Source organism: Pseudophryne corroboree, chromosome 3 (assembly GCF_028390025.1).
Source record: "Pseudophryne corroboree isolate aPseCor3 chromosome 3, aPseCor3.hap2, whole genome shotgun sequence".
In the NCBI taxonomy this organism is placed as follows: Eukaryota; Metazoa; Chordata; class Amphibia; order Anura; family Myobatrachidae; genus Pseudophryne; species Pseudophryne corroboree.
This window is the reverse complement of record NC_086446.1, coordinates 536,099,120-536,123,108: the sequence shown is the minus strand read 5'-3', so window position 1 is coordinate 536,123,108 and position 23,989 is coordinate 536,099,120. Positions and strand designations below refer to the sequence as shown.

The 23,989-nt window shown below is 44.0% G+C and overlaps 1 protein-coding gene across 4 annotated transcripts in view; it reads left to right on the top strand.

Annotated features, from left to right (window-relative positions):
* SDK2 (sidekick cell adhesion molecule 2) overlaps positions 1-23,989 on the top strand; it is a 1,024,610-nt gene that overhangs the window by 931,207 nt on the left and 69,414 nt on the right. For all 4 annotated transcript variants that reach the window (XM_063961173.1, XM_063961172.1, XM_063961171.1 and 1 more), the window contains 3 exons: positions 1,345-1,446; positions 3,271-3,386; positions 20,422-20,608. In XM_063961173.1, coding sequence (XP_063817243.1) covers positions 1,345-1,446; positions 3,271-3,386; positions 20,422-20,608 — 405 coding nt within the window. The remainder of the gene's footprint in view (positions 1-1,344; positions 1,447-3,270; positions 3,387-20,421; positions 20,609-23,989) is intronic.

Below are 23,989 nucleotides of genomic sequence, written 5' to 3'. Positions count from 1 at the left end.
GAGTCAATATCACGGTGCACGCAAAAATGGGCCGTGGCTTAACTAGCACAAGGCCATGCCCAATTTTTGTGCGCCCACCTTCATTATGATGTTTATAGGAGCATGACCATGTGTCACACAATCGAGATCCACATAAAATACACAGAAACAAGCCAGTCTCCCCCTTCACTCTGTGCCTCTCAACCTCCCATCCTTTACTCTGTGTCTCTCAGCCTGCCCCCGTTCACTCTGTGCATTTCAGCCTGCTGCCCCTTCATTCTGTGACACACCCCTTCAGTCTGTGTCTCTGTGCTGCTCCCTCTTCACTATGAGCCTCTCAGCCTCCCCCTTCACTCTGCCTCTCAGCCTGCTACCCTTCATTCTGTGCCTCTCAGCCTCCCATCCTTTCCTCTGTGACTCTCAACCTGCCCCCCTTCACTCTATGCCTCTCAGCCTGCCACCCTTCACTCTTTGCATCTTTGACTTCCATCCTTTGCTTTGTGTCTCTCAGCCTGCCCCCCTTCACTTGATGCCTCTCAGCCTGCTGCCCCTTCATTCTGTGCCTCACCCCTGCACTCTGTTTCTCTGTGCTGCTCCCCCTTCACTCTGTGCCTCTCAGCCCCCCCTTCACTCTGCCTCTCAGCCTCCCACCCACCCCCTTCACTCTGTTTCTCTCAGCATCCTCCCCCTCTCTCTCTTTTCTCTCCCCCCTCCGGTCACTGCCAGCTGCCCTCACCTGTATGACAGTGAGATGGCGGACAGGGAGGCCAAAAAGGTCCCGCTTCTTTGCAGCACTGGTAGGAGTCAGGGCAGGGAGTGTGGCCAGGACGTAATCCGGCGTCGCTCTCCCACCTCCGCTTCCGGCAGCCCAGCAAGGTGGGAGGCGGCGGTAAAGCCAGGTCAAAGTGTGCAGACTGTCAGGAGCGGTGGGAGCCGCATCAGTGTAAAGAAAGAGCCACATGCGGCTCGAGATCCGCGGGTTGGCCACTGCTATTATAGATTATAATCACAATCATCATGCATTTCAATGAGCTGCAGCTTATAGTATCACAAAACACTTTTTGACTCTCAGAATCCTAATACTCTATATTATATTACATGCAGTCACTGTGTGTTTAATATTCATTAGATGGTTGCTGAGTCACTTGGAGAGAAAGAAAATTATGTTATTGCTCTGAGACTAAAACATCTGGACAGATACAAACACAGAACAGTTTTCTATTAATAACTGGTTCTGCAGCACATTTATGTAAAGGTGTAATGGTGTAAAGTCAGGATGGTTTATTTTTATGCCTTCTTGTATTTGTTGAAAATTCTAACATTGTCTTCTATAACACCCCACCTTTGTGTTGTCTGCTGTCTCAGATCTGAACAAACACAAGCGCTATGAGATCAGGGTGAGCGTGTACAATGCAGCTGGTGAAGGCCCAGCTAGTGTTCCCCAAGAAGTATTTGTCGGAGAAGCAGGTGAGTTTTTTTGACCTGCCAATTATTACTGCTAATGCCCGTATGAGATCATGTGGATACATTTACACCATTAATAGTTATTATTCTGTGGATATTATTCTGACATTGTATATTGAATACATGCACCTTTATTTAAAAAGACTCTACTGCCAATTACCATACTTTGATTTTTGCAAAAATAATACTTGAGTACCCATGGCATACACAATGGAGAAAATCATTTTTTGAGATGAAACCATATTGGAATGAAAGCTATCGATTAACTAGGAAGCAGTGGCAGCACTGAGACATGAGGTACTATGTGGCTCAGTTATGTCACAGTTTTCTAATGAATTGATAGGCTGTGTATATTGGCTCGGCCCATAAAGCTTCCTTCACTGTCTTGAGGCAACAAGTAATTCTAAGCAAGCCTGAAATAGAATGTAAACCTCCAATAACTGAGCTTGATAGGCCGGGCTTAGAGGAAATGAGTTATTGAGAAACATTTATAAAACCAGTATAGCTGATGAGTGTAAATGTACAAAAACAAAGGCTTAGTGTTCTTAACAAAGGGTATAGGGAAGAACGAATGCCGCCAAGGAGACCCCTTATACGGAATGTCTGTCATTATACAGACAATTGGTAATGCTAATCGGCACAAGGGGGACAAGGAAAATATGTAGGACTGAAGGGATACACAGATGTTTAGCTTTTTGGGCTGGCTATCTAGGAAATAATTGATTTCTACTATCTAAAAATAAATTTTGGGTAAAAACTACACTGACTGTATATAAATGTGATCTAATGGCAGTATCATTCCATCACATGCCAGTGATTTAAAACGGTTATTTTATACAAACAGATTCAGTTAGCTCCGACACTTTCTGAGCTATCGAATTCACTCTCCTGCATATTCAATTGCGTGGCGTTTTTGCCCGTTTTTAAGGCATTTTCGCAAATGCCTTTTCACTTCTTTTTTTTAGTGAAAAGGACATTGGTGAAAAATGCTTCGAAAACGGCCCTCATTCTCACCGGCGTAGGTGCGAAATTGCGTGAATTCGCCGATCCACATTTTTCTTGCTCCTGTCGAATTTTTCACCTAGGCGCAAAAAATGTCTCTGCTATTGAATAGTGTGAATACCCATTCGCCCTAAAAAACAGCAAAAAGTGCAATTTTTTCACCTAGTTAATTGAATATGCCCCTGAATGTCAATACGTGATGTTGTGTGTAGAATTAGACATGCAAGCTGCATGAATTGGAAATCACAAGTCCCAGTCTACCCTGGGAAATATATAGTGTTTCTTTTTTTATTTGGTGGATAGTACAACATAAAGAGCTCAATAAAGTCACAGCGACAGTACACTGGAGGTAATGAATTCCACTTGTGGGGCTGTATCGGCCTGGTGATGTCTTTTTCCATGTTGTTAGTGATCAGTGTAAAAGCTGAATATAAACATGCAAATGAATGAAAAATAGATATTGTAATATGAACCATATTTAATATTATACAACAAAATGCAGCGACTCACATTCAGGTGTAGGTGATTGCGTGTGATGTGGGCTGAACCTTCAGCTGATGGAACTGCCTGTGCTTTGTGATATTGGAGTACATTACGCAGAAAACCACTCTACGTTCTTTAAACAGCTATAGCTTGTCAGGTTTGAACCATTGAAAGTATATTTATTGTGCATGAGCATAGTTAGAAGTATATTTCACATTTCTTCGCTTTGCAAACCATTCTCATTTTCTGTGTATATTACGGACTGTGTATTGTCTTATTGTTTATTCATATGTCAGATCTTAAGAAAATTCAGTTGTACTCTCTATGTTCTCTTTTTACCAGTGCCTACAGCTCCACCTCAGAATGTGGCCATCCAAAGTGCCACGGCTGTGCAGCTTGATGTGACATGGGACCCGCCACCACTTGAATCACAAAATGGCGACATCCAGGGATACAAGGTATCACGTGTGTTCCGCTGCCAGTATCTGTACAAGCAGCATTCCTGATCACACTATGGGGTATATTTACTAAGGTCCTGATTTTGACCGAGATGCCGTTTTTTCTTCAAAGTGTCATCTCGGTAATTTACTAAGCAAAAATCACGGCAGTGATGAGGGCATTCGTAATATTTTGGAAGTCCTAGGAAAAAATCACGAATCAATACACCATCGGTCAAATACGCCTGCAATTTGGTAGAAATCGGGAATTTACTAAAAAGTGCAAAACACAAACACTGCCGACAATAGCCAAACACTGCCGTGATGAAATACAAATCGTGAAAAAGTGCTAAAAAAAAACAGACCTGCTTTTTTATCCCGTGTTTGTATAGGCATACACGGATCCATGAGATCCGTGCATGTTTTTCAGTGGGAAGGGGTGGGAAATGTTATAATTTTTCCAAAAAAAAATGCGTGGGGTCCCCCCTCCTAAACCAAACCAGCCTCGGGCTCTTTGAGCCGGCCCTGGTTGCAAAAATATGGGGAAAAAATTGACAAGGGTTCCCCCATATTTAAGCAACCAGCACCGGGCTCTGCGCCTGGTCCTGGTTCCAAAAATACGGGGGACAAAAAGCGTAGGGGTCCCCCGTATTTTTGAAACCAGCACCGGGCTCCACTAGCTGGACAGATAATGCCACAGCCGGGGGTCACTTTTATACAGTGCCTAGCGGCCGTGGCATCAAATATCCAACTAGTCACCCCTGGCCGGGGTACCCTGGGGGAGTGGGGACCCCTTCAATCAAGGGGTGTCCCCCCCCAGCCACCCAAGGGCCAGGGGTGAAGCCCGAGGCTGTCCCCCCCATCCAATGGGCTGCGGATGGGGGGCTGATAGCCTTTGTTGAAAGTAATGAAAAAAACTGTGTTCCCTAATGCACACCGAGTGAATAATATTTCTACATAATAATAGTCAGATAATACGGAGATCTTAGTTGCGTATATCTGCAGATATAGGGTTAAGCCCCCAGGCCGATCGACAAGGCTTCTCCGTCACTGGGGGTCCCTAATACTAGGTATGGGCCCGGGGTGCAGGACCCCACGATGTCGGCACAGGTCGGCCACCCCAGGTCAGCACACAGGTGAGAATTAATAAGGGTTAATAAGAAGCACAGAAGTGCTATGTAAGTGGTGTCCCCAGGTAAGCTGGCTCTCAGATGCTGTAGGTGCCATTACCATGTGGCCTTACACTGGGAATTTAACCCAGATATATTTGTAATTATTTATGGGGTGGGTGTGGGGTGCGGTGGCCCCTGTGTCGGTATGGCTGGGCTGCTTCGGGTCGGCACACCCTAACACTTTATTAACACTTATTATTTTTCCTATCACTTAGTATACATTATTTTAATCACACCACTTACATAGCACTTCTGTGCTTCTTATTAACCCTTATTAATTCTCACCTGTGTGCTGACCTGGGGTGGCCGACCTGTGCCGACATCGTGGGGTCCTGCACCCCCGACCCATACCTAGTATTAGGGACCCCCAGTGACGGAGAAGCCTTGTCGATCGGCCTGGAGGCTTAACCCTATATCTGCAGATATACGCAACTAAGATCTCCGTATTATCTGACTATTATTATGTAGAAATATTATTCACTCGGTGTGCATTAGGGAACACAGTTTTTTTCCTACACAGAATTACCCCTCCCCTTTTAGCACCTGAGTGACATTACAATCTGATTGAGCAGCTTTCCACTTTGTGTATTGTATATAGAGAGGCATAAATGGGTCAGCATTAGGAGGGATTGCTGACTCCATAAGTGCCATAGGGGAAGCCAGGGGTATCCCCAGGTAAGCTGGCTCTCAGATGCTGTAGGTGCCATTACCATGTGGCCTTACACTGGGAATTTAACCCAGATATATTTGTAATTATTTATGTGGTGGGTGTGGGGTGCGGTGGCCCCTGTGTCGGTATGGCTGGGCTGCTTCGGGTCGGCACACCCTAACACTTTATTAACACTTATTATTTTTCCTATCACTTTGTATACATTATTTTAATCACACCACTTACATAGCACTTCTGTGCTTCTTATTAACCCTTATTAATTCTCACCTGTGTGCTGACCTGGGGTGGCCGACCTGTGCCGACATCGTGGGGTCCTGCACCCCCGGCCCATACCTAGTATTAGGGACCCCCAGTGACGGAGAAGCCTTGTCGATCGGCCTGGGGGCTTAACCCTATATCTGCAGATATACGCAACTAAGATCTCCGTATTATCTGACTATTATTATGTAGAAATATTATTCACTCGGTGTGCATTAGGGAACACAGTTTTTTTCCTACACAGAATTACCCCTCCCCTTTTAGCACCTGAGTGACATTACAATCTGATTGAGCAGCTTTCCACTTTGTGTATTGAAAGTAATGAATATTGTTTTTAGTAGCAGTACTACAAGTCCCAGCAAGCCTCCCCCGCAAGCTGGTACTTGGAGAACCACAAGTACCAGCATGCGGCGGAAAACCGGGTCCGCTGGTACCTGTAGTACTACTACTACAAAAATACCCCAATAAAGACATTACACACACACCTTGAAAGTATAACTTTAATGCATACATACACACCACCATATACACATACTTACCTTATGTTCACACGAGGGTCGGTCCTCTTCTCCAGTAGAATCCATGGTGTACCTGTTGAAAAAATCCTAAATCCTACTCACCAAATCCAGTGTAGAGGGCTCCTCGGATAATCCATTTGTAATCCACGTACTTGTAAAAATAAAAAACCGGGACACCCGACCACGAACTGAAAGGGGACCCATGTTTTCACATGGGACCCCTTTCCCCGAATGCCAGAAACCCCCTCTGACTGATGTCTAAGTGGGTTTCTTCAGCCAATCAGGGAGCGCCACGTTGTGGCACCCTCCTGATCGGCTGTGTGCTCCTGTACTGTCTGACAGGCGGCACACGGCAGTGTTACAATGTAGCGCCTATGCGCTCCATTGTAACCAATGGTGGGAACTTTGAGGTCAGCGGTTAGGTCACTTTCGGTCAACCGCTGACCTCAAAGTTCCCACCATTAGTTACAATGGAGCGCATAGGCGCTACATTGTAACACTGCTGTGTGCCGCCTGTCAGACAGTACAGGAGCACACAGCCGATCAGGAGGGTGCCACAACGTGGCGCTCCCTGATTGGCTGAAGAAACCCACTTAGACATCAGTCAGAGGGCGTTTCTGGCATTCGGGGAAAGGGGTCCCATGTGAAAACATGGGTCCCCTTTCAGTTCGTGGTCGGGTGTCCCGTTTTTTTATTTTTACAAGTACGTGGATTACAAATGGATTACCCGAGGAGCCCTCTACACTGGATTTGGTGAGTAGGATTTTTTCAACAGGTACACCATGGATTCTACTGGAGAAGAGGACCGACCCTCGTGTGAACATAAGGTAAGTATGTGTATATGGTGGTGTGTATGTATGCATTAAAGTTATACTTTCAAGGTGTGTGTGTAATGTCTTTATTGGGGTATTTTTTTAGTAGTAGTACTACAGGTACCAGCGGGCCTGGTTTTCCGCCGCATGCTGGTACTTGTGGTTCTCCAAGTACCAGCTTGCGGGGGAGGCTTGCTGGGACTTGTAGTACTGCTACTAAAAACAATATTCATTACTTTCAACAAAGGCTATCAGCCCCCCATCCGCAGCCCATTGGATGGGGGGGACAGCCTCGGGCTTCACCCCTGGCCCTTGGGTGGCTGGGGGGGGACACCCCTTGATTGAAGGGGTCCCCACTCCCCCAGGGTACCCCGGCCAGGGGTGACTAGTTGGATATTTGATGCCACGGCCGCAAGGCACTGTATAAAAGTGACCCCCGGCTGTGGCATTATCTGTCCAGCTAGTGGAGCCCGGTGCTGGTTTCAAAAATACGGGGGACCCCTACGCTTTTTGTCCCCCGTATTTTTGGAACAAGGACCAGGCGCAGAGCCCGGTGCTGGTTGCTTAAATATGGGGGAACCCCTGTCAATTTTTTTCCCATATTTTTGCAACCAGGGCCGGCTCAAAGAGCCCGAGGCTGGTTTGGCTTAGGAGGGGGGACCCCACGCAATTTTTTTTTAAAGTTTAAACATTTTTTATTTTTTTAACAAGGTGCACAATGAAGCCCTGCACGGATCTCTCAGATCCGGCCGAGATTCATTGTATTAAAGTCGGCAGTGTTTTACAAGTCACTCACGTAAAACACTGCCTAAAAAAACGAATGACATCGACATCGGAAAAACCGAAAATGCAGAATACGGCAGCTTAGTAAATTAGTCGTAATCAATTTAAAAAGTTGCATATTTACACTTTCGATGTCATTCGTGATTGAACTTTGACCTCAAACGGAAAATTACGAATGTTAGTAAATTTACCCCATGGAGTGCTTGTCACGTAATTTGGTCACATCTCTGTGCGGCTCCAGAATGACCAGTGATCCTGATCAAGACTGAATAGACTTAATCAGGAATGCTGGAATATTGGGCAACCTCTGACCATGATTGTTATATGTGAGTAGACATTGGCCTGACCTACAGAATGAACAATATGTCTTAACCTGTAGTTCCCAAAGTGGAGCCTCAAGGCACTGTAACAGTCCAGGTTTTATGGATATCCATGTTTGAGCACAGATAGCTAAATCAAAATGTATGAGGTATTAATCAAGTCACCTGTGCTTAAGCATGGATATCCTTAAAACTTGAACTGTTAGGGTGCTTTGAAGACCAAATTTGGGAACCACTAGTTTAAACCTATGAATGGCTGAGGTGTGTCTTGAGATTGTGATCACTATACATAAACAGAACTTAATTAAGGAATAAGCACATGAGGCAGTAAGTGGGATAAAAAAAAAGGGCCAACTCTTTTTTTAAAGATCAAGAATTGTATGGTAGCAAGAAAGTACAGCCCCGTACACACGGGGAGATGTGTGTTGAGCGATCTAGCACAGACTTCTCAGCACACATCTCTCCCCCCAGAGCCGGATTAAGGCAGGGGCGAGATGGGCAGCCGTCCTGGCCCCCCACACATTAGGGGCCCCCACACCCTACGTTTTGTAGGAGTCTTCCTTCAGCAGCTCAACTGTTCAGTAACGCCGAAGAGCTCCTGCACAGTCAGTCTCGCGGGACAAGGAAATTCCGTGAGACAGTGACTGCAAGCCGCCGAACAGCCTGTGCTCCCTGCTGCAATGTAAGTGAAGGTGTGCGTGTGTATGTGTGTGTATGTTGGTGCGTGCGCACGGTCCCGTTTGGGGGGGGGGGGCAAGGAAATCATAGATGAGGGCCCCACAATCTTCGTTGCCCTGGGCCCCCACCACCCTTAATCCGGCCTGCTCTCCCCACTCAGCACACAGCAGTGAAGTGAACGATCTACTAGATTTGACATGCTTGCATGCCAAATCTAGAGTCCACAATAGCGACGCGCGGGTCGCTATGGTCATACACATGGGGATATCCGTGCTTAACTTCTAAACAATCTGGTCAGATTGCTTAGAATTTAAGCACAGATCTCTCCGTGTGTACCCCCTGTACAACTCCTAAGCAGCGCAGCCCAACATTGCAAACTCAACGAACAACTGCATGTGGGCGGTAACCAACCAGTGGGTGCCAAACATCACTAGATTATTTAGCTCAACCTTCTGCTATTACTGTCTCATCTGAAGGAGGATATATGCTGGCCCCGTGAGAGTGGTACAGACTTTGCCCACATATCCTGAAGATAAGAGCCCCCCACACACCAACCGCACTCGGGTTGATGATAAGCCGTACTTTCCAATGAAAAAATAATAGCTAACAATAAACAGCAAATAGTGGAGGGAGGGTGAAGAATGTAATTCATGGAAAGAGCACCAGACCCTGCATTCCAAGACTTACATAATTCCTTAAAAACGACACCCCTGCCACCTCAATAGGTTAAACCTGTGCAAACTAGCCCACCAGCCTCCTGGTTTAAGCCACACCAGGCTCATCCGAGCTTCCTGCTATTCTTATTCGCTCACCCATGCAAGTGGCCAAAAATGAATTAGTGATGGTCATACTTATACAGTGATTAAACTGAATATTTGGATCTTAACATACCGTATGTTGCTATGTTGATGAGGATCTCGTTCTCTATACTCTTACACTGCTTATTTTTGTGTTCAGCTTCTTTCCTTTTATAAATAGGGTTACTGTCTATAGGGGGATATTCAGCATCAGACCGAATTAAGATGCGATTGTACCTCCCTGTCTGCCCCCGCAGTGCGCGCACATAGGACCCTCACTGCGCATGTGCGGGCTGGGGAGATGCATCTCAGTTATGTGAATGGCTCTGTCTGATTGACAGTCAGAGGCGTTCGCGCAACGGGGGGACACGGCATTGGGCAGGTGTGGCGTGGGAAATGGAGGCTGGTTCAGGGCGGACGCGTGACCTCACACGTGACCCGCTGTGACCCGGAAAGTGGTGGCTTCCACAAATCATCTATGCGATCGCAATGCATCGCTGCCGGGAATTTGCATGCTTGGTTGGCCTTGCCCTGTGCTGGGCAGAACCCTGCATGCGATCACAGACAGTTGCAGTTTTGCTATTTTAGCGCTGAACATTGAGAAATGCGGAGCATACTGTACATTCATGTATCATTTTCAAAATGTTGAATTGTTCTTTGGATAATTTTGCTTTTAACTGTAATAAAAATTCTCCCTTTTCATGATTTATCTATATTCTATTTATAGATAACAAGCTTTTTATGTCAGAAAAACAGAAGAGTTATTATTATTGGATTTATAAAGAGTTTCCGTCTCCCACCACACAGTACACATTAAGTGGTATATAAATATAGAGTATTATAATAGATCATTTTAATATGTCAAAACATGCTTTTATTTATTCAATTGCCAAGTATTCCCTGGTTACATAATTAAAAGGAAGGCCATGCCTGCATCATTAGTGTGTTATCCATGCTAATTACTTGCCAGGATGTAGCATATACTCCAGACAGACTATTGAGCACAAACAAAATATAGAAAATGCATTATTTTATTATTATTATTATTAATAATAATAATAATAATAATAATAATTAAAAAAAAATACTCAATATTGCTAAAAAGAAACATTGTGGTAAAATGACTGGCCATCATAGGTATCTAGCAGAGTAAGCTCCAAATGTGGCTGGATTAGGCCTGCCAATCAGAGCACCATCTTTGTCTGGGGTTAGTTGCCTACTCACCTGGAATGTCTGGCAAACACCCGCATTCCAGGCATCCCTCTCAAACATCTAACATAGTAGGTTATCTTCCTGAGCTGGTCCAGGGGCTTGATGGTGTGATTGAAAATTGGGGCATTGAGCAGCTTAGGGTGGTGCCAAGATGATGTGATTCACTGCCTCCTGCCTCCGTACCAACTTTCAGTTCCTCTGGTATCACTCAGAGAGGTGGGAGACATTAGTTCTAGGTGTCACCAAGGGAAAAATGTAATGGTTTTTTCAAGCTGGCTTGCCATCCTGACATATAAATCACAGGTGTTTCACTAGAAATGTTCACTTGAGGTGTGGTATAGAAGACCTACAGCAATTAGATAGTCATTAAGTTGACCCTATATGGTCGACAGTGTCAAAAGGTCAACAAGGTCAAACAGTCAACATGGAAAAGGTAGACAGTAGAAAAGGTTGACAGATCTTTCCCATATGGACAACATGCAATAGGTCGACAGGGTCAAAAGGTCGACATGGAAATGGTCACCACAGAAAAGGTCAACGCAAGTTTTTAAAGGGTTTTGACAATGTCTATAATATTTGTCCTATTAAAAACACGTTAAAGGTTAAAGAACACAGTACGCCATTGGCGCAAAAAGTACCGCAAGGGTACTCCCTTAACTATACCTTAAGGAATGTACTTATACTGTAAACATTTGTGCAGTGACAATGTGTAGATGTAATGCAGTGTAACCTTGTTAGCTTAAAAGCTGTATGTGCGACTATGACGCTCTGAGAAACCTTTATGCATTTATAATAACCAATCAAATACCGGTCTAAGGTTCTAACGCCTTTAGTAAGAATGTTATTACTTGCAAAAAGAGTAATACAGTACAAGTCACACACTACAATATAACACAGACTAACTAACCAGATAACTACACAGGAAATACAATACAATTACGTTTAAGGGAAAATAAGAGAGAAAGAGGAGAAGAGAGAGAGAGAGAGAGAGAGAGAGAGAAATGGCTCACCATAACAATACAGACAATATGATTGCAGAGAAGCTTACACATGTGAGGAACAATCGCTGCGCAGTTAGTCAATGCTGAGAATCTTTGTGGAGAAAATACTTGACCTTACCCATACTGGCTGTCCCTATATACACAACCCTACAATACCGCATGGGACAGAAGCTAGACTCCATTTTGGGAAACCTCCCATGATTCCAAGGACTGCAACACATGGTTGAAAGGGGGATGCTAGCAGCCATTTTAGATTTACAGGTCCAAACACATGGCACTCTCTGCTACACCACAATCACATAGCAGAAGACACAAGACTCCATTTTATTCCAAAATGTCCAAGCCTCAAAACAATGCATATGTTCTGATTTTACAATTCCAAACCATCTAAATCACCTTTCACAATTTCAAGCAAACACAGTATCTCAATAACCAGAGCATACGAGCTATCACAAGACCAGACCACCAGGTACCCACAAGTATCAGCCTGCCATTGCAACACGCACATATTCAAAGGTAACTGCATGGTGGTATTCATGATTAACAAGATATATTATAACATACCAGCACAATCTATTTTAAATCACCATAGGCAAACAAATACCACAAATGCTATGCTACAGGTTGTCTAATGTCCCAGCTACCATCACAGATTCCCAGATCTATCACACAAACAAGTTACAATATCCTATTTAAACCAGCACCATTGACCTTAAAGCAATCTGTCTATATTTCCTTATCTAGCCATGTGAATTCAATACTTAGCCTTTAGCTTGGAGGTCAGTCCTGGGGATGTAGCCGCCATGCTGCTGGGTGCCAGGTAGCTGTGTGAGTGAGTGAGCCCTGTGATTTCCAGTGGATAATATCATACCTGCATTCCAGCTGTGGGGGTGTGTCAACCACAGGAAGTGTGTCTTTCACAGTATGTGGGCTGTCTTGTATCAGTGGCCTTGGTTATGCAAAATGTTGGGTGATGACTAACACATTCCTGTCTTCTGGAGAGCCATTGTTTGGCGAATACAAAACAAAACCCTGTCTCTGGGTTTTGTTCGATATTCATGATGTCCACTTTCAGTTGAGACAATGACATCTCAGCAATCATTCTTCTGGAGACAAACCCTAACCCATTCGTAAACACAGGTGTTGGCCCTCCTCATTGAGTCTCAAAGCTCAGTGTAATTAAAGGCTATTGTACTCCGTCTGCGGGAAAGATACTGATTTGGAATACAATTAATCTTCAATTACTATTCCTGTGCTTAACTATGCATATGAAGATGTGAAGCCCTCCCAACATGCAAACTATTGTTTGGGGAATCTCTAAGGTCAAAGAGCCATTTGAGACCCACTGATACCTGCTGGACTCAGGGGAATATTAACTTATAAAATACATTATATGGTTAAATTATGTAACGATTGAGTCGCACGCTGGGCACACAGAAACTCTACCGTAAATGCGCGTACAGTGCGCCTGCGGGTGCACGTAACAGCGGGTATGCGCACGCACAGGAGAGCGCACACATGCGCAGCGCGGACATGTATGAGGTGCAAATATGGCAGTGTGTATAGTGATATTTTTCTGACTTTGACAGTTTTTATGTGTGTCATTTTCTATGTTACATGAAATGTGACCACAATTACAGCAAACGCAGACCCTCGTGGGCTCGCTTGGCTCACCACGCTTCATGATTACTGGGTTACTATTCCCAACTATACTGCTCGTGGATGGTTAATTAAGTAAAAGTTGAAAAATATGTTGAAACCCCAAAAAAACTTGTATCGATCTTACATATGTTGACCATTGTCATGACGACCTTTTGAACCTGTCACCCTTTTGTACCTGTTGACCTTAAGCATTGTCTACCGTATACCTGTAGACCTTTTGACCATGTTGACCATATGGTGTTGCACTATTGTCTATCTAGACATTGTAGATTTATCATCCAGATACCGTTCACTTGAAGATGTCACTGTCACAACATGTTTAATATATGAACTTTATTACATACAGAGGTGAATTCCACTATCTTCTTGCATCAGTTTAAGCCTCACATCACCACACCTTTACCTGACACCTATTAACTCTCAGTCTGTGACTTCCAGCTTCCCTCCATTTTCTCCTCGCATCACTACACCTCCACCTTACACCTACCAAAGCTCAGTCTGTGGCTTCCAGTTTCCCTCCATTTTCTCCTCACATCACTACACCTTCACCTGACACCTACCAAAGCTCAGTCTGTGGCTTCCGGATTCCCTCCATTCTCTCCTCACATCACTACACCTTCACCTGACACCTATAAAAGCTCAGTCTGTGGTATCCGGCTTCTCTACATTCCCTCCTTACATCACTACACCTTCACCTGGCACCTACCAAAGCTCATTCTGTGTCTTCCAAGTTCCCGCCATTCCCCTCCTCAGTACACATCACTACACCGTCACATTGTGGTAACAGCGACCACAATATGGTCACATTCAATATCCGTTTTATTAAGCAGTCCTATACTGGCTCAACTAGGACTCTAAACTTTAGCAAAGCCAACTTTGACATGATGAAGGAAGCGTTAAGGGACATTGAATGGGAAATTCTGTTTCAAGGAAAAAGTACTACAGAGAAATGGGATGTATTAAAATCACTGCTAATTAATAATACTCATAAATTTATTCCCACCAGCAGCAAAAAAAGGAATAAAAATCCCAAACCAATGTGGTTTAACAAAAATATAAAGGAATTAATGGACAAAAAAAGACGAGCATTTAAAAAATACAAATCTGAGGGGAATGCGGAGTCATTTCAACACTATAAGGGCTGTAACAAAATATGCAAAAAAGGTATAAGAGCGGCTAATGTAGAAACTGAAAGACTAGTAGCAAAGGAAAGCAAAGTGAATCCCAAATTTTTTTTAAGTACATCAACAGTAAGAGACTAAAGAAGGAGAGTATAGGCCCTTTAAAGGACAAGAGGGGAGTCTTAATCAAAAATGACAATGACATAGCAAACAAACTAAACAAGTTTTTTTCAACGGTATTTACCAGAGAGGACCAAATGCTGGGTCTAATGTCCCACTGCTAAATGCTTATTTGAGTGAGGAGGTAGTCTGTGACCGATTAAAAAAGTTAAAGATTAATAAGTCACCTGGTCCCGATGGAATTCACCCAAGGTTTCTTATGGAGCTGCACGCTGAACTAGCAAGACCTCTATTTTTGATTTTCATGGATTCGGTTAAATCGGGTATGGTTCCCAATGACTGGCGTATAGCGGAGGTAGTGCCGATATTTAAAAAGGGGAGCAAAGCTGAACCAGGTAATTATAGACCAGTTAGTCTTACATCTATAGTGGGGAAAGTATTGGAAGGTATTCTAAGGGACAGTATTCAAAAGTTCCTTGAAGCAAATAAGGTCATTAAAAGGAACCAACATGGATTTGTGAAGGACAGATCATGTCAGACCAACTTACTTGGCTTTTATGAAACAGTAAGTGCGAACCTGGATCAGGGTAAGGAGGTAGATATAATCTTTTTAGACTTTGCCAAAGCTTTCGACACTGTACCACACATGCGTCTTATCTATAAGCTACAAGAAATAGGGCTAGGGAGCACAATATGCACTTGGGTCAGTAATTGGTTAGATAATAGGGAGCAGCGCGTTGTGGTCAATGGATCATTTTCAAATTGGACCAAAGTACTAAGTGGTGTGCCACAAGGGTCTGTACTTGGACCACTTTTGTTCAACATTTTCATCAACGACCTAACAGTAGGTCTAGAGAGCATGGTGTCAATTTTCGCAGACGATACCAAATTGTGTAAGGTTATAAATACGGAGGGGGATGCTGAGTCTCTTCAGAACGACTTAACTAAACTGGAAGCATGGGCAGCAAAATGGAGAATGAGATTCAAGACAGACAAGTGTAAGGTAATGCACTGTGGGGGCAAGACCAAAAATTACACCTACATACTAAATTGGGTAATATTAGAGGATTCTGTACTGGAAAAAGACTTAGGGGCTCACATAGATAACAAATTAAGCAGCAGTACCCAAAGTAGGAGTGCAGCAAAGAAGGCCAATAAGATATTAGCATGCATAAAACGGGGAATTGATGCAAGGGACGAGAGTATTATACTCCCATTATATAAATCACTAGCGAGGCCACATCTTGAATACTGTGTGCAATTTTGGGCACCATATTACAAAAAGGATATCCTGGAGCTAGAAAAGGTTCAGAGGCGGGCGACCAAACTAATCAAGGGCATGGAGACGCTGGAATACGAGGAAAGGCTTGCAAGGCTAGGCATGTTTACATTGGAAAAGAGGAGACTAAGAGGGGACATGATCAACATCTACAAATATATAAGGGGTCAATACACAGAGCTTGGGAGGGACCTGTTTTCTATAAGATCAGCACAGAGAACACGTAGTCACTCGCTTAGGTTAGGCGAGAGGAGTTTCCGCACATTGAGGCGAAAAGGTTTTTTCACAGTAAGGACAATACGTGTTTGGAATTCCCTGCCTGAGAGAGTAGTAACTGCGGACTCAGTCAACACCTTTAAGAATGGGTTAGATAAATTCCTATTGGATAAAGATATTCAGGGTTATGGTGCGTAAGCACGCATTATAGTTAATTTAACTAGTCCTAACATAAAAATAACTAGTCCTATAATAAGACTGCATAGGAGACCATATAGGTTGAACTCGATGGACAATTGTCTCTTTTCAACCTTAGTTACTATGTTACGATGTTACCTTACACCTACCAAAGCTCAGTCTTTGGCTTCTGGCTTCTCTCCATTCCCCTCCTCACATAACTATACTTTCACCTGGCACCTACTAAAGCTCAGTCTTTGGCTTCTGCCTTACCTACATTCCAGATGCACCACAATGTTTTGAGGTTGGGGGAGGCAAGATATAATTTAATTTTGGCGCCCCTAAATTGCTGAATGTTGATGCCTCAGAGGAAACTGGACTTACCCGCCACACCAACTGACTATATTATATATATAGAGAGAGAGAGAGAGAGAGAGAGAGAGAGAGAGCAATAGTCCAACAGGCAGTGGCACTCGGAGACAGAACACTTCAGTAACGTAGAAAAGTGGGTTTATTCCATATCACTGCAAAGCCAACGTTTCAGGGCAGGCATGCCCCTTTGTCAAGGTGATGTGTGTGCAAAAAACAAGGCGTGAACAGAACATACCTTTAAAGAGAATGAAGACCTGCCAGCGGGAAAGTCGGATGCCAGGGAAGGGAACAGCTTCCATCCCGGCTCCAGTGCAGCGTGTCATTGTGAAGGCGCGTCCCATACTTCCGGTGACCACATTGCTAAGCGACCAGACGCCAGGTCGCCGCACTGTGACGCTGAAATGTAAACAACATACGTGCATAGTGAACTACAAAAACTGCATTATTGGCAGCGTGTTATAGGACATGTAATGTATAAGATATATGTGAATAATAAGTTCATATAAACTAATTAGAATTCATAAATTAGGAATTCTTACTTAGTCCGCTGTGCATAATAATCTATAACCAGCGATCAACCATAATATGTGTGTGAGTATACTAGGTACTGAGATTACATACCCAAATATAATGTAAATAAGATTCCTATGTGCTATTAATGTTCAAGCCCGTGGTAAATAAAGAGAAGTTTTCACGCATATAATGGTAATACATGAATGAAAATACCATGGCTAGACTTGTGTTATAAATCCACCCATCGCAGGGCAAGGCCGCCAAGCATGCTAACTCCTGCGATGCAATCAGATTCCGGTTGCAGCAATTGTGTATGTCCCCCTGCATCCGCAGCTAGACTGCGTATGCAGGCGGTCCGCTACCATTTTGCCATTTTACGGCTCCGGGAATGGGGATATTGCGTTGAGATGCGACCTGAATAACCCCCCATAGGGCCTAATTCAGGTTGGATCGCAAAATGCGATACAACCGCAAAAATGACAAAAAAGATGCAGGCACATGCACATTTCCTACGGGGAGCCGCAGAAAATGAAATCACCTCTGCCTGTGAATCAGGCAGAGGCGGGCGCAGGGCGGGGGGGGGGGGCAATGCTCCATTTCCTAGGCGAAAACAGAGCGTTGCGGGGGGCGGAGGCTGGCAAACGGGGTGCGTTTTAGAAATGGGGGCGTGGGCATGATAGGGCGGCTGCGTGACGTCCCACGCAGCCACCGTGATCAGAAACATGCGCCGACAGGAGGCAACCTTCATTTCTGCTATCAAAGCGACCGCAATTTCTGCTTGATGAATGGGGGGGAAGCGGTGGTCAGCATGCTGGGCGGCCTTGCCCTGCGATGGGCGGCCCCCAGCATGCGAACAAAAGGATTGCAAATTCTGCTAATTAGCAAAATTTGCAATCCTCACTGAATCAGCCCCATAGTGTGGAAGCTTTATATAAAATGAGTAAATGAGTATTAGCCATTGCAGTACAGCAGGGGGAGCTCTGTGACAACAGCATGTGATGGATGGATGGATAGATAGATAGATAGATAGATAGATAGATAGATAGATAGATAGATAGATAGATAGATAGATAGATAGATAGATAGATAGATAGACAGACTGACAGATATTACACAAGTGATATGGATTCATCACAAATAAAGCACAGTATTTCTATTACTGATGTCACCTCATACAAGCAAATTGATTTCTATCAAATTGAAACATACTGTATGTATGAAAATGAATAATGTGCTAACTTCTATGGCAGGAGGTAAATTATACCCATGCACTGTAGCTCTTGAAAGACAGATGAAGCCTATTCATACAGACCTGAGGTTCCACTGGTAGCATCATCCTTATGGGCCTGATTCAGTGATGGACGCGGACACAGTAATGGCTGCATCTTCTTTATGCTACTGCCACTACAAAGCCCTTCCCTGGAGAGGTCTGTATGTCTGAATGTGCAAGGACTGAGACGCCCACTATCAGCGACCATAGACGCTGAAATAGCGATTGGCGCACCTTTTGAGGCAACATTGGTCGCTCCATCGAAACTTTCACCAGCCCTATGGCAGGTGCAGTGTCTCCATCCATCTATGGCGTCCTATGTGAGTGTACGGAAGAGCTTTCCGCAACATGCCTGCAACACTCCCATAAGATACCAAATCTCTGTGCCCCTTACATTTCTACTACCGTACACCCAAAAAATTTCTGCGGCTTTGTATGTACAAAATTGTGATGCATGCGTGGTGCGACTCAGACACGTGCTCAGACATAAAGCATTGCTGCACTGCGTCCGACATCACCGCTAAGTGTGACTTAAGGTGGGTACACACTGGTAGCTATTGATCGGCAGATATATCTATGGACGGATCGGGCAGTGTGTTGAGCATACACACTGTTCGATCCGTCGGGGAATGACGTCATGAGTACACGCCCACCCAGTTCAGCTGTCAATCACCGCCGGCCGCCGCAGCATGTGTACAGACGGTCGACCGACCGCCCGTATACACACAGCAATGCACCAGTATATCGGTAGATATATTGGCCGTCGGCTGTGCTGCGGGACCGACGCGATACGTCTGTGAACGATGGAATTCACAGACGTAACGCCCGTACACACTGGCCAACGGACCCGCTATATATCGGCTGTTCAAGAGAACGGCCGATATATCGGTTAGTGTGTACCCACCTTAAGACATGTGCTCAGACATAAAGCGTTGCTGCACTGCATCCGACATCACCGCTAAGTTTGACTAAGACACATTCTCAGACATAAAGCGTTGCTGCACTGCGTTTGACATCACCGCTAAGTGTGACTAAGACACATTCTGAAACATAAATTGTTGCTGCACTGCATCCGACATCACCACTAAGTGTGACTAAGACGCATTCTCAGAGATAAATTGTTGCAGCACTGCATCCTACATCACCGCTACGTGTGACTAAGACGCATTCTCAGACATAAAGCGTTGCTGCACTGCACCTGACATCATCGATAACGATAAGTGTGACTAAGATGCGTTCTCAGACATAAAGCGTTGCTGCACTGCACCTGACCACCGCTAAGTGTGACTAAGACACATTCTCAGACATAAAGCATTGCTGCACTGTATCTGACATCACCACTAAGTATGACTAAGTGACATTCTCAGACATAAAGTGTTGCTGCACTGTATCTGACATCACCGCGAAGTGTGACTAAGACGTGTTCTCAGACATAAAGCGTTGCTGCACTGCATCCGACATCACCGCTAAGTGTGACTATTACACATTCTCAGACATAAAGTGTTGCTGCACAGCATCTGACATCACCGCGAAGTATGACTAAGATGTGTTCTCAGACATAAAGCGTTGCTGCACTGCATCCGACATCACCGGTAAGTGCGACTCAGACGTGTGCTCAGACATAAAGCGTTGCTGCACTGCATCAGACATTGCTGTTAAGTCCACTCAGAATCCAGCCCTCTTTTTCTGTACCGAGGGGACTTACTGCCTCGCTGCCGGGATTCCGCTGTCGCTATACTGACAGCCGGCATCTCCTCTGCCGGTATATCATACCGGGTCCCTATAGACATGGATTGTACAACACATATTGCACCATAGCTAAGGATTACAAGGAGAATACAAGCTGTATAGTGACAGATATTTGATTAACTGACCGGTGAAGAACACTGCAATAAATTCTGCTCTATTTGTTTTATGTTTTCCAGAGTACAAAACATTTTCTTCATACTTGATTTTTTAGATATTTTCTTCCTTGATATTTAAAGTCGTCCTCAGAGTTTCTGTGTTTTGCGAATAACACGCAGGGAACATGTTACCACCTTCTCTTGCCAGTGATTGACAAACATTCAATTTTTTTCTTATTTTCTTGTCTGCTTTCATCACAGATATTTTTCTGGGAAGCTGCACGGATGAACGAGACAGAGAAGGTGAGAACCTTGTTTCTGCCTGAAAGTGGGGTGAAAATCAAGAACCTGACCGGTTATACCACCTATCTCATCAGCGTTGCGGCCTTTAATACTGCTGGAGATGGCCCCCGCAGTCAGCCTATTCGTGGTCAGACTCAGGAAGCAGGTGAGCAGCAGCTTACAGAGCGAATGTGGTTAAAAGCTGAAATTGTAGTTCTAATGTGAGGTAGTGGAGGATATTCTCAAAGTGTGGGTCAGAGATGGAGGGAAATGCTTCTAACCTGAACATGACATATTTCACACCATTTCTGTAGTGGAGATTTTCAAAAGTGGAGGAAAAAGAATTTTGAGAATATCCTCCATGAAAATGTGGTAAACATCTTTATCTTTATCTTGTTTTGAACTGTTTGCAGTCCTCCATTTCTGGTATATTGCTGAGAGATTTAACATTACCTGCAAATATCATGTCCACCTTATTATACTTACTGTATGTAAGTGCGTAACATTGTTGTTCAAACATACTTGCTTGTTAAAATCAAGCAAGTGATTACGGTTTTTGATGATAATCTGTACAATGCGGTTGACTGTTCCATTTATCTTAATTTGTTATCAAGTTATTCAAATTTACCCATTACCTACACACTGACAAGGCAGCCATTCTGTGGGATAAACCATTACTCAGCCCATCCCTTTGATGCCACCTAACCCCTACTACTTGTCCTATATTGTCTTGAACTATAAGTGCTGTTTTCTTGTTTTGCTCGATTGTTTATGTACTGTGTAATGGGCGCTGTGGATCCCTTGTGGCGCCATATAAATAAAGGACAATAATAATATTATTTATAATAATAATAATAATAATCAATCAATCCACTAGGAACTTGTGTCCTCACTGAGACATGAGATGTATCAAATCTTCAAGATAAAGTGGTCGGAGAAAAAGTACCAACCAACCAGCTTCTGTCAAACACAGCCTGTAATATGGAAGTTCGGTACTGATTGGCTGGTACTCTATCTCCGTCCACTTTATCTCTCTCCAATGCTTAGTACATAGACCCCTTTATCTCTCTCGAAGGTTTGATACATCTCACCTGTAAACATGACAGGCAGCATTGTTAAAAATATTGGTTCTGCTGACAAAATGGCTACAGTATAAATACAATTAAATCACTTGTGCAAATATATTTTACTGACAAAATACGTGAACATAAATGCTATGTATAATTAGGGTAAATGTCTCATTTGCTTATCTGTTCATCACAAAATAGCTTTTATTTTATTTACAATAGTTTATCATTAAGCATCAGCAACAACAATCGTTTGGAGGAAAGGGTTGAATTCCTGCAAGGATTGCATTATTGTGGCACACTCTTCACAGAGCTCCCTCAGAGCAGCGAGACACCCCCTAAGCAAATGTTCCAATCATTGCCCTGTTCTTAGAACATCGAGTGACATTAGCCTATTCACTGCATAACACTCTCCACTAATACACAGCAGAGTGAGTGTTATCTGCCCTGACACCCCTATTTTTATCATGCTGTGTACACAATTGAAGGTGCTAAAACAAGCACGGCTGGTATATTATTTTCTCAGTACATCCAGTTTTCAAGGCTTTGTTGTTACGGAAGCAGTCAGAACATGAATGTTGCTGTACGAGTATAAAGTGGTGGACTGCAGACAGATTTTGGTCACAGCACCTTACCTGTGAGACCACACTTTATATTTTATTTTGAAGGGTTTGCAGGTTTAATTGTAAAACGCACGTGTGGAAATTTGCCTTGCGAGTGACCCCAGACAAGTCATGCACTTTAGGATCCAGTTTTTATAGTGTACAAATCTGTCTGTGGATAAACCAGTCGGGCGACATTTTTAAGATGTTACATAGTTTGCCAAACTGTTATGACCTACTGAGAGGTAGCAGAGGAATGTAGAGGAGCCAAGGAAAGCATAAATATGTCTGTCTGTCACGCTGCTCTGTCACAGACCTTATACAGGTTGAGTATCCCTTATCCAAAATTCTTGGGACCAGAAGTATTTTGGATATCGGATTTTTCCGTAATTTGGAATAATTGCATACCATAATGATATATCATGGCGATGGGACCCAAGTCTAAGACCAGAATGCATTTATGTTTCATATACACCTTATACACACAGCCTGATCGTCATTTTAGCCAATATTTTTAATAACTTTGTGTATAACAAAGGTTTCACTATCTCACTCTCACTCAAAAAAGTCCGTATTTTGGAATATTTGGATATGGGATACTCAACCTGTAATGAAAACCCCAGTCACAAGATCATGAGGTTCACTGTGAGAACTTAATCACAGAGCCAAAATATGTATCCTTATGTCTTACAAGGGCATCAGTATGTAATACCGATGGTCGGGATGCCGACCGTCAGTATCCCGACAACGGCATCCCGAACGTCAGTATGCAGTCAGCGGGGTGAGTGCAAAGAGTCCCCTTGTGAGTTCAGTGGCTCGCTACAGGTTCTATTCCCACTCTGTGGGTGTTGTGGACACCCACGAGTGGGAATAGCCCCTGTGAGCCGGGATTCCGGATGGCGGCATTGTCAGCAGTCGGGATTCCGACATCAGTATCCTGTCCGCTGGGATCACGACTGCCGCCAGTTTAACTAATAGTACCTTAAGGTGCGAGTTAGTACAGTGCAGTGTAATTTATTGGAGTAACCCTCTGCCTTATCCCTTCTGATCATATCTAGTGAAGATACCTACCTAGTACAGACAATATCCATGCCATTTTAATTTCTACAGTGGGCCAGATTAAGAGGTGGGGGCAAATCGGGTGTATGCTGCTTATCTGAGAATATATGCTAATGCTGTAGGAGCCGTCTTTTGTAAAGAGGCATCTCCCCATTCACGGATCCTCCTATTACGGCTGAAGACCCAGTATTGGTCGCACATCGGGGAACATTAGGCGGCCCCCATCGTAACTAAGATCAGAAGCACTGCATCTGAAGATATAGTCGATGGCTGTGACACGCCCCCAAAATAGTTTTGGCACACATGCTCCCAAATGGACGTTGCTGTCAATCAAATGGCGTTGTAATCCACAAAGCGACCGCCATCTCAAGACCATTGCTGCCATTGCATGATCATAGCGCACACATGCAGTGCAGCTAAGGTGCATGTGTCGTAGACAAATCATTGTCCAGTTGCCAAAGAATCGAAACTGCATCTACCTCGAAATCAGTCCCAGTATCTGTATCTGCAGAGAGCAAAAGTGTTGCTATAATAAAGGCCACTTGATGTAGGCCAGACCACCATACAGTCCACCAATTAGTTGCTGCCTTACTGCTGGGAATGCTCATGGCATCTTAGTGAATTCAGCATTGGTAATCCTGCCACTCGCAATAGGTTCTCAGGTGCAGCCTTTCTGTGAGAGAAGATTTCATAGAAACAGAATTTGACGGCAGATAAGAACCACTTGGCCCATCTAGTCTGCCCCTTTTTTTATCCTTTAGGCAATCTCAATTCTTTTTGAACCTTAATTCCTTGTAAGGATATTCATATGCCTATTCC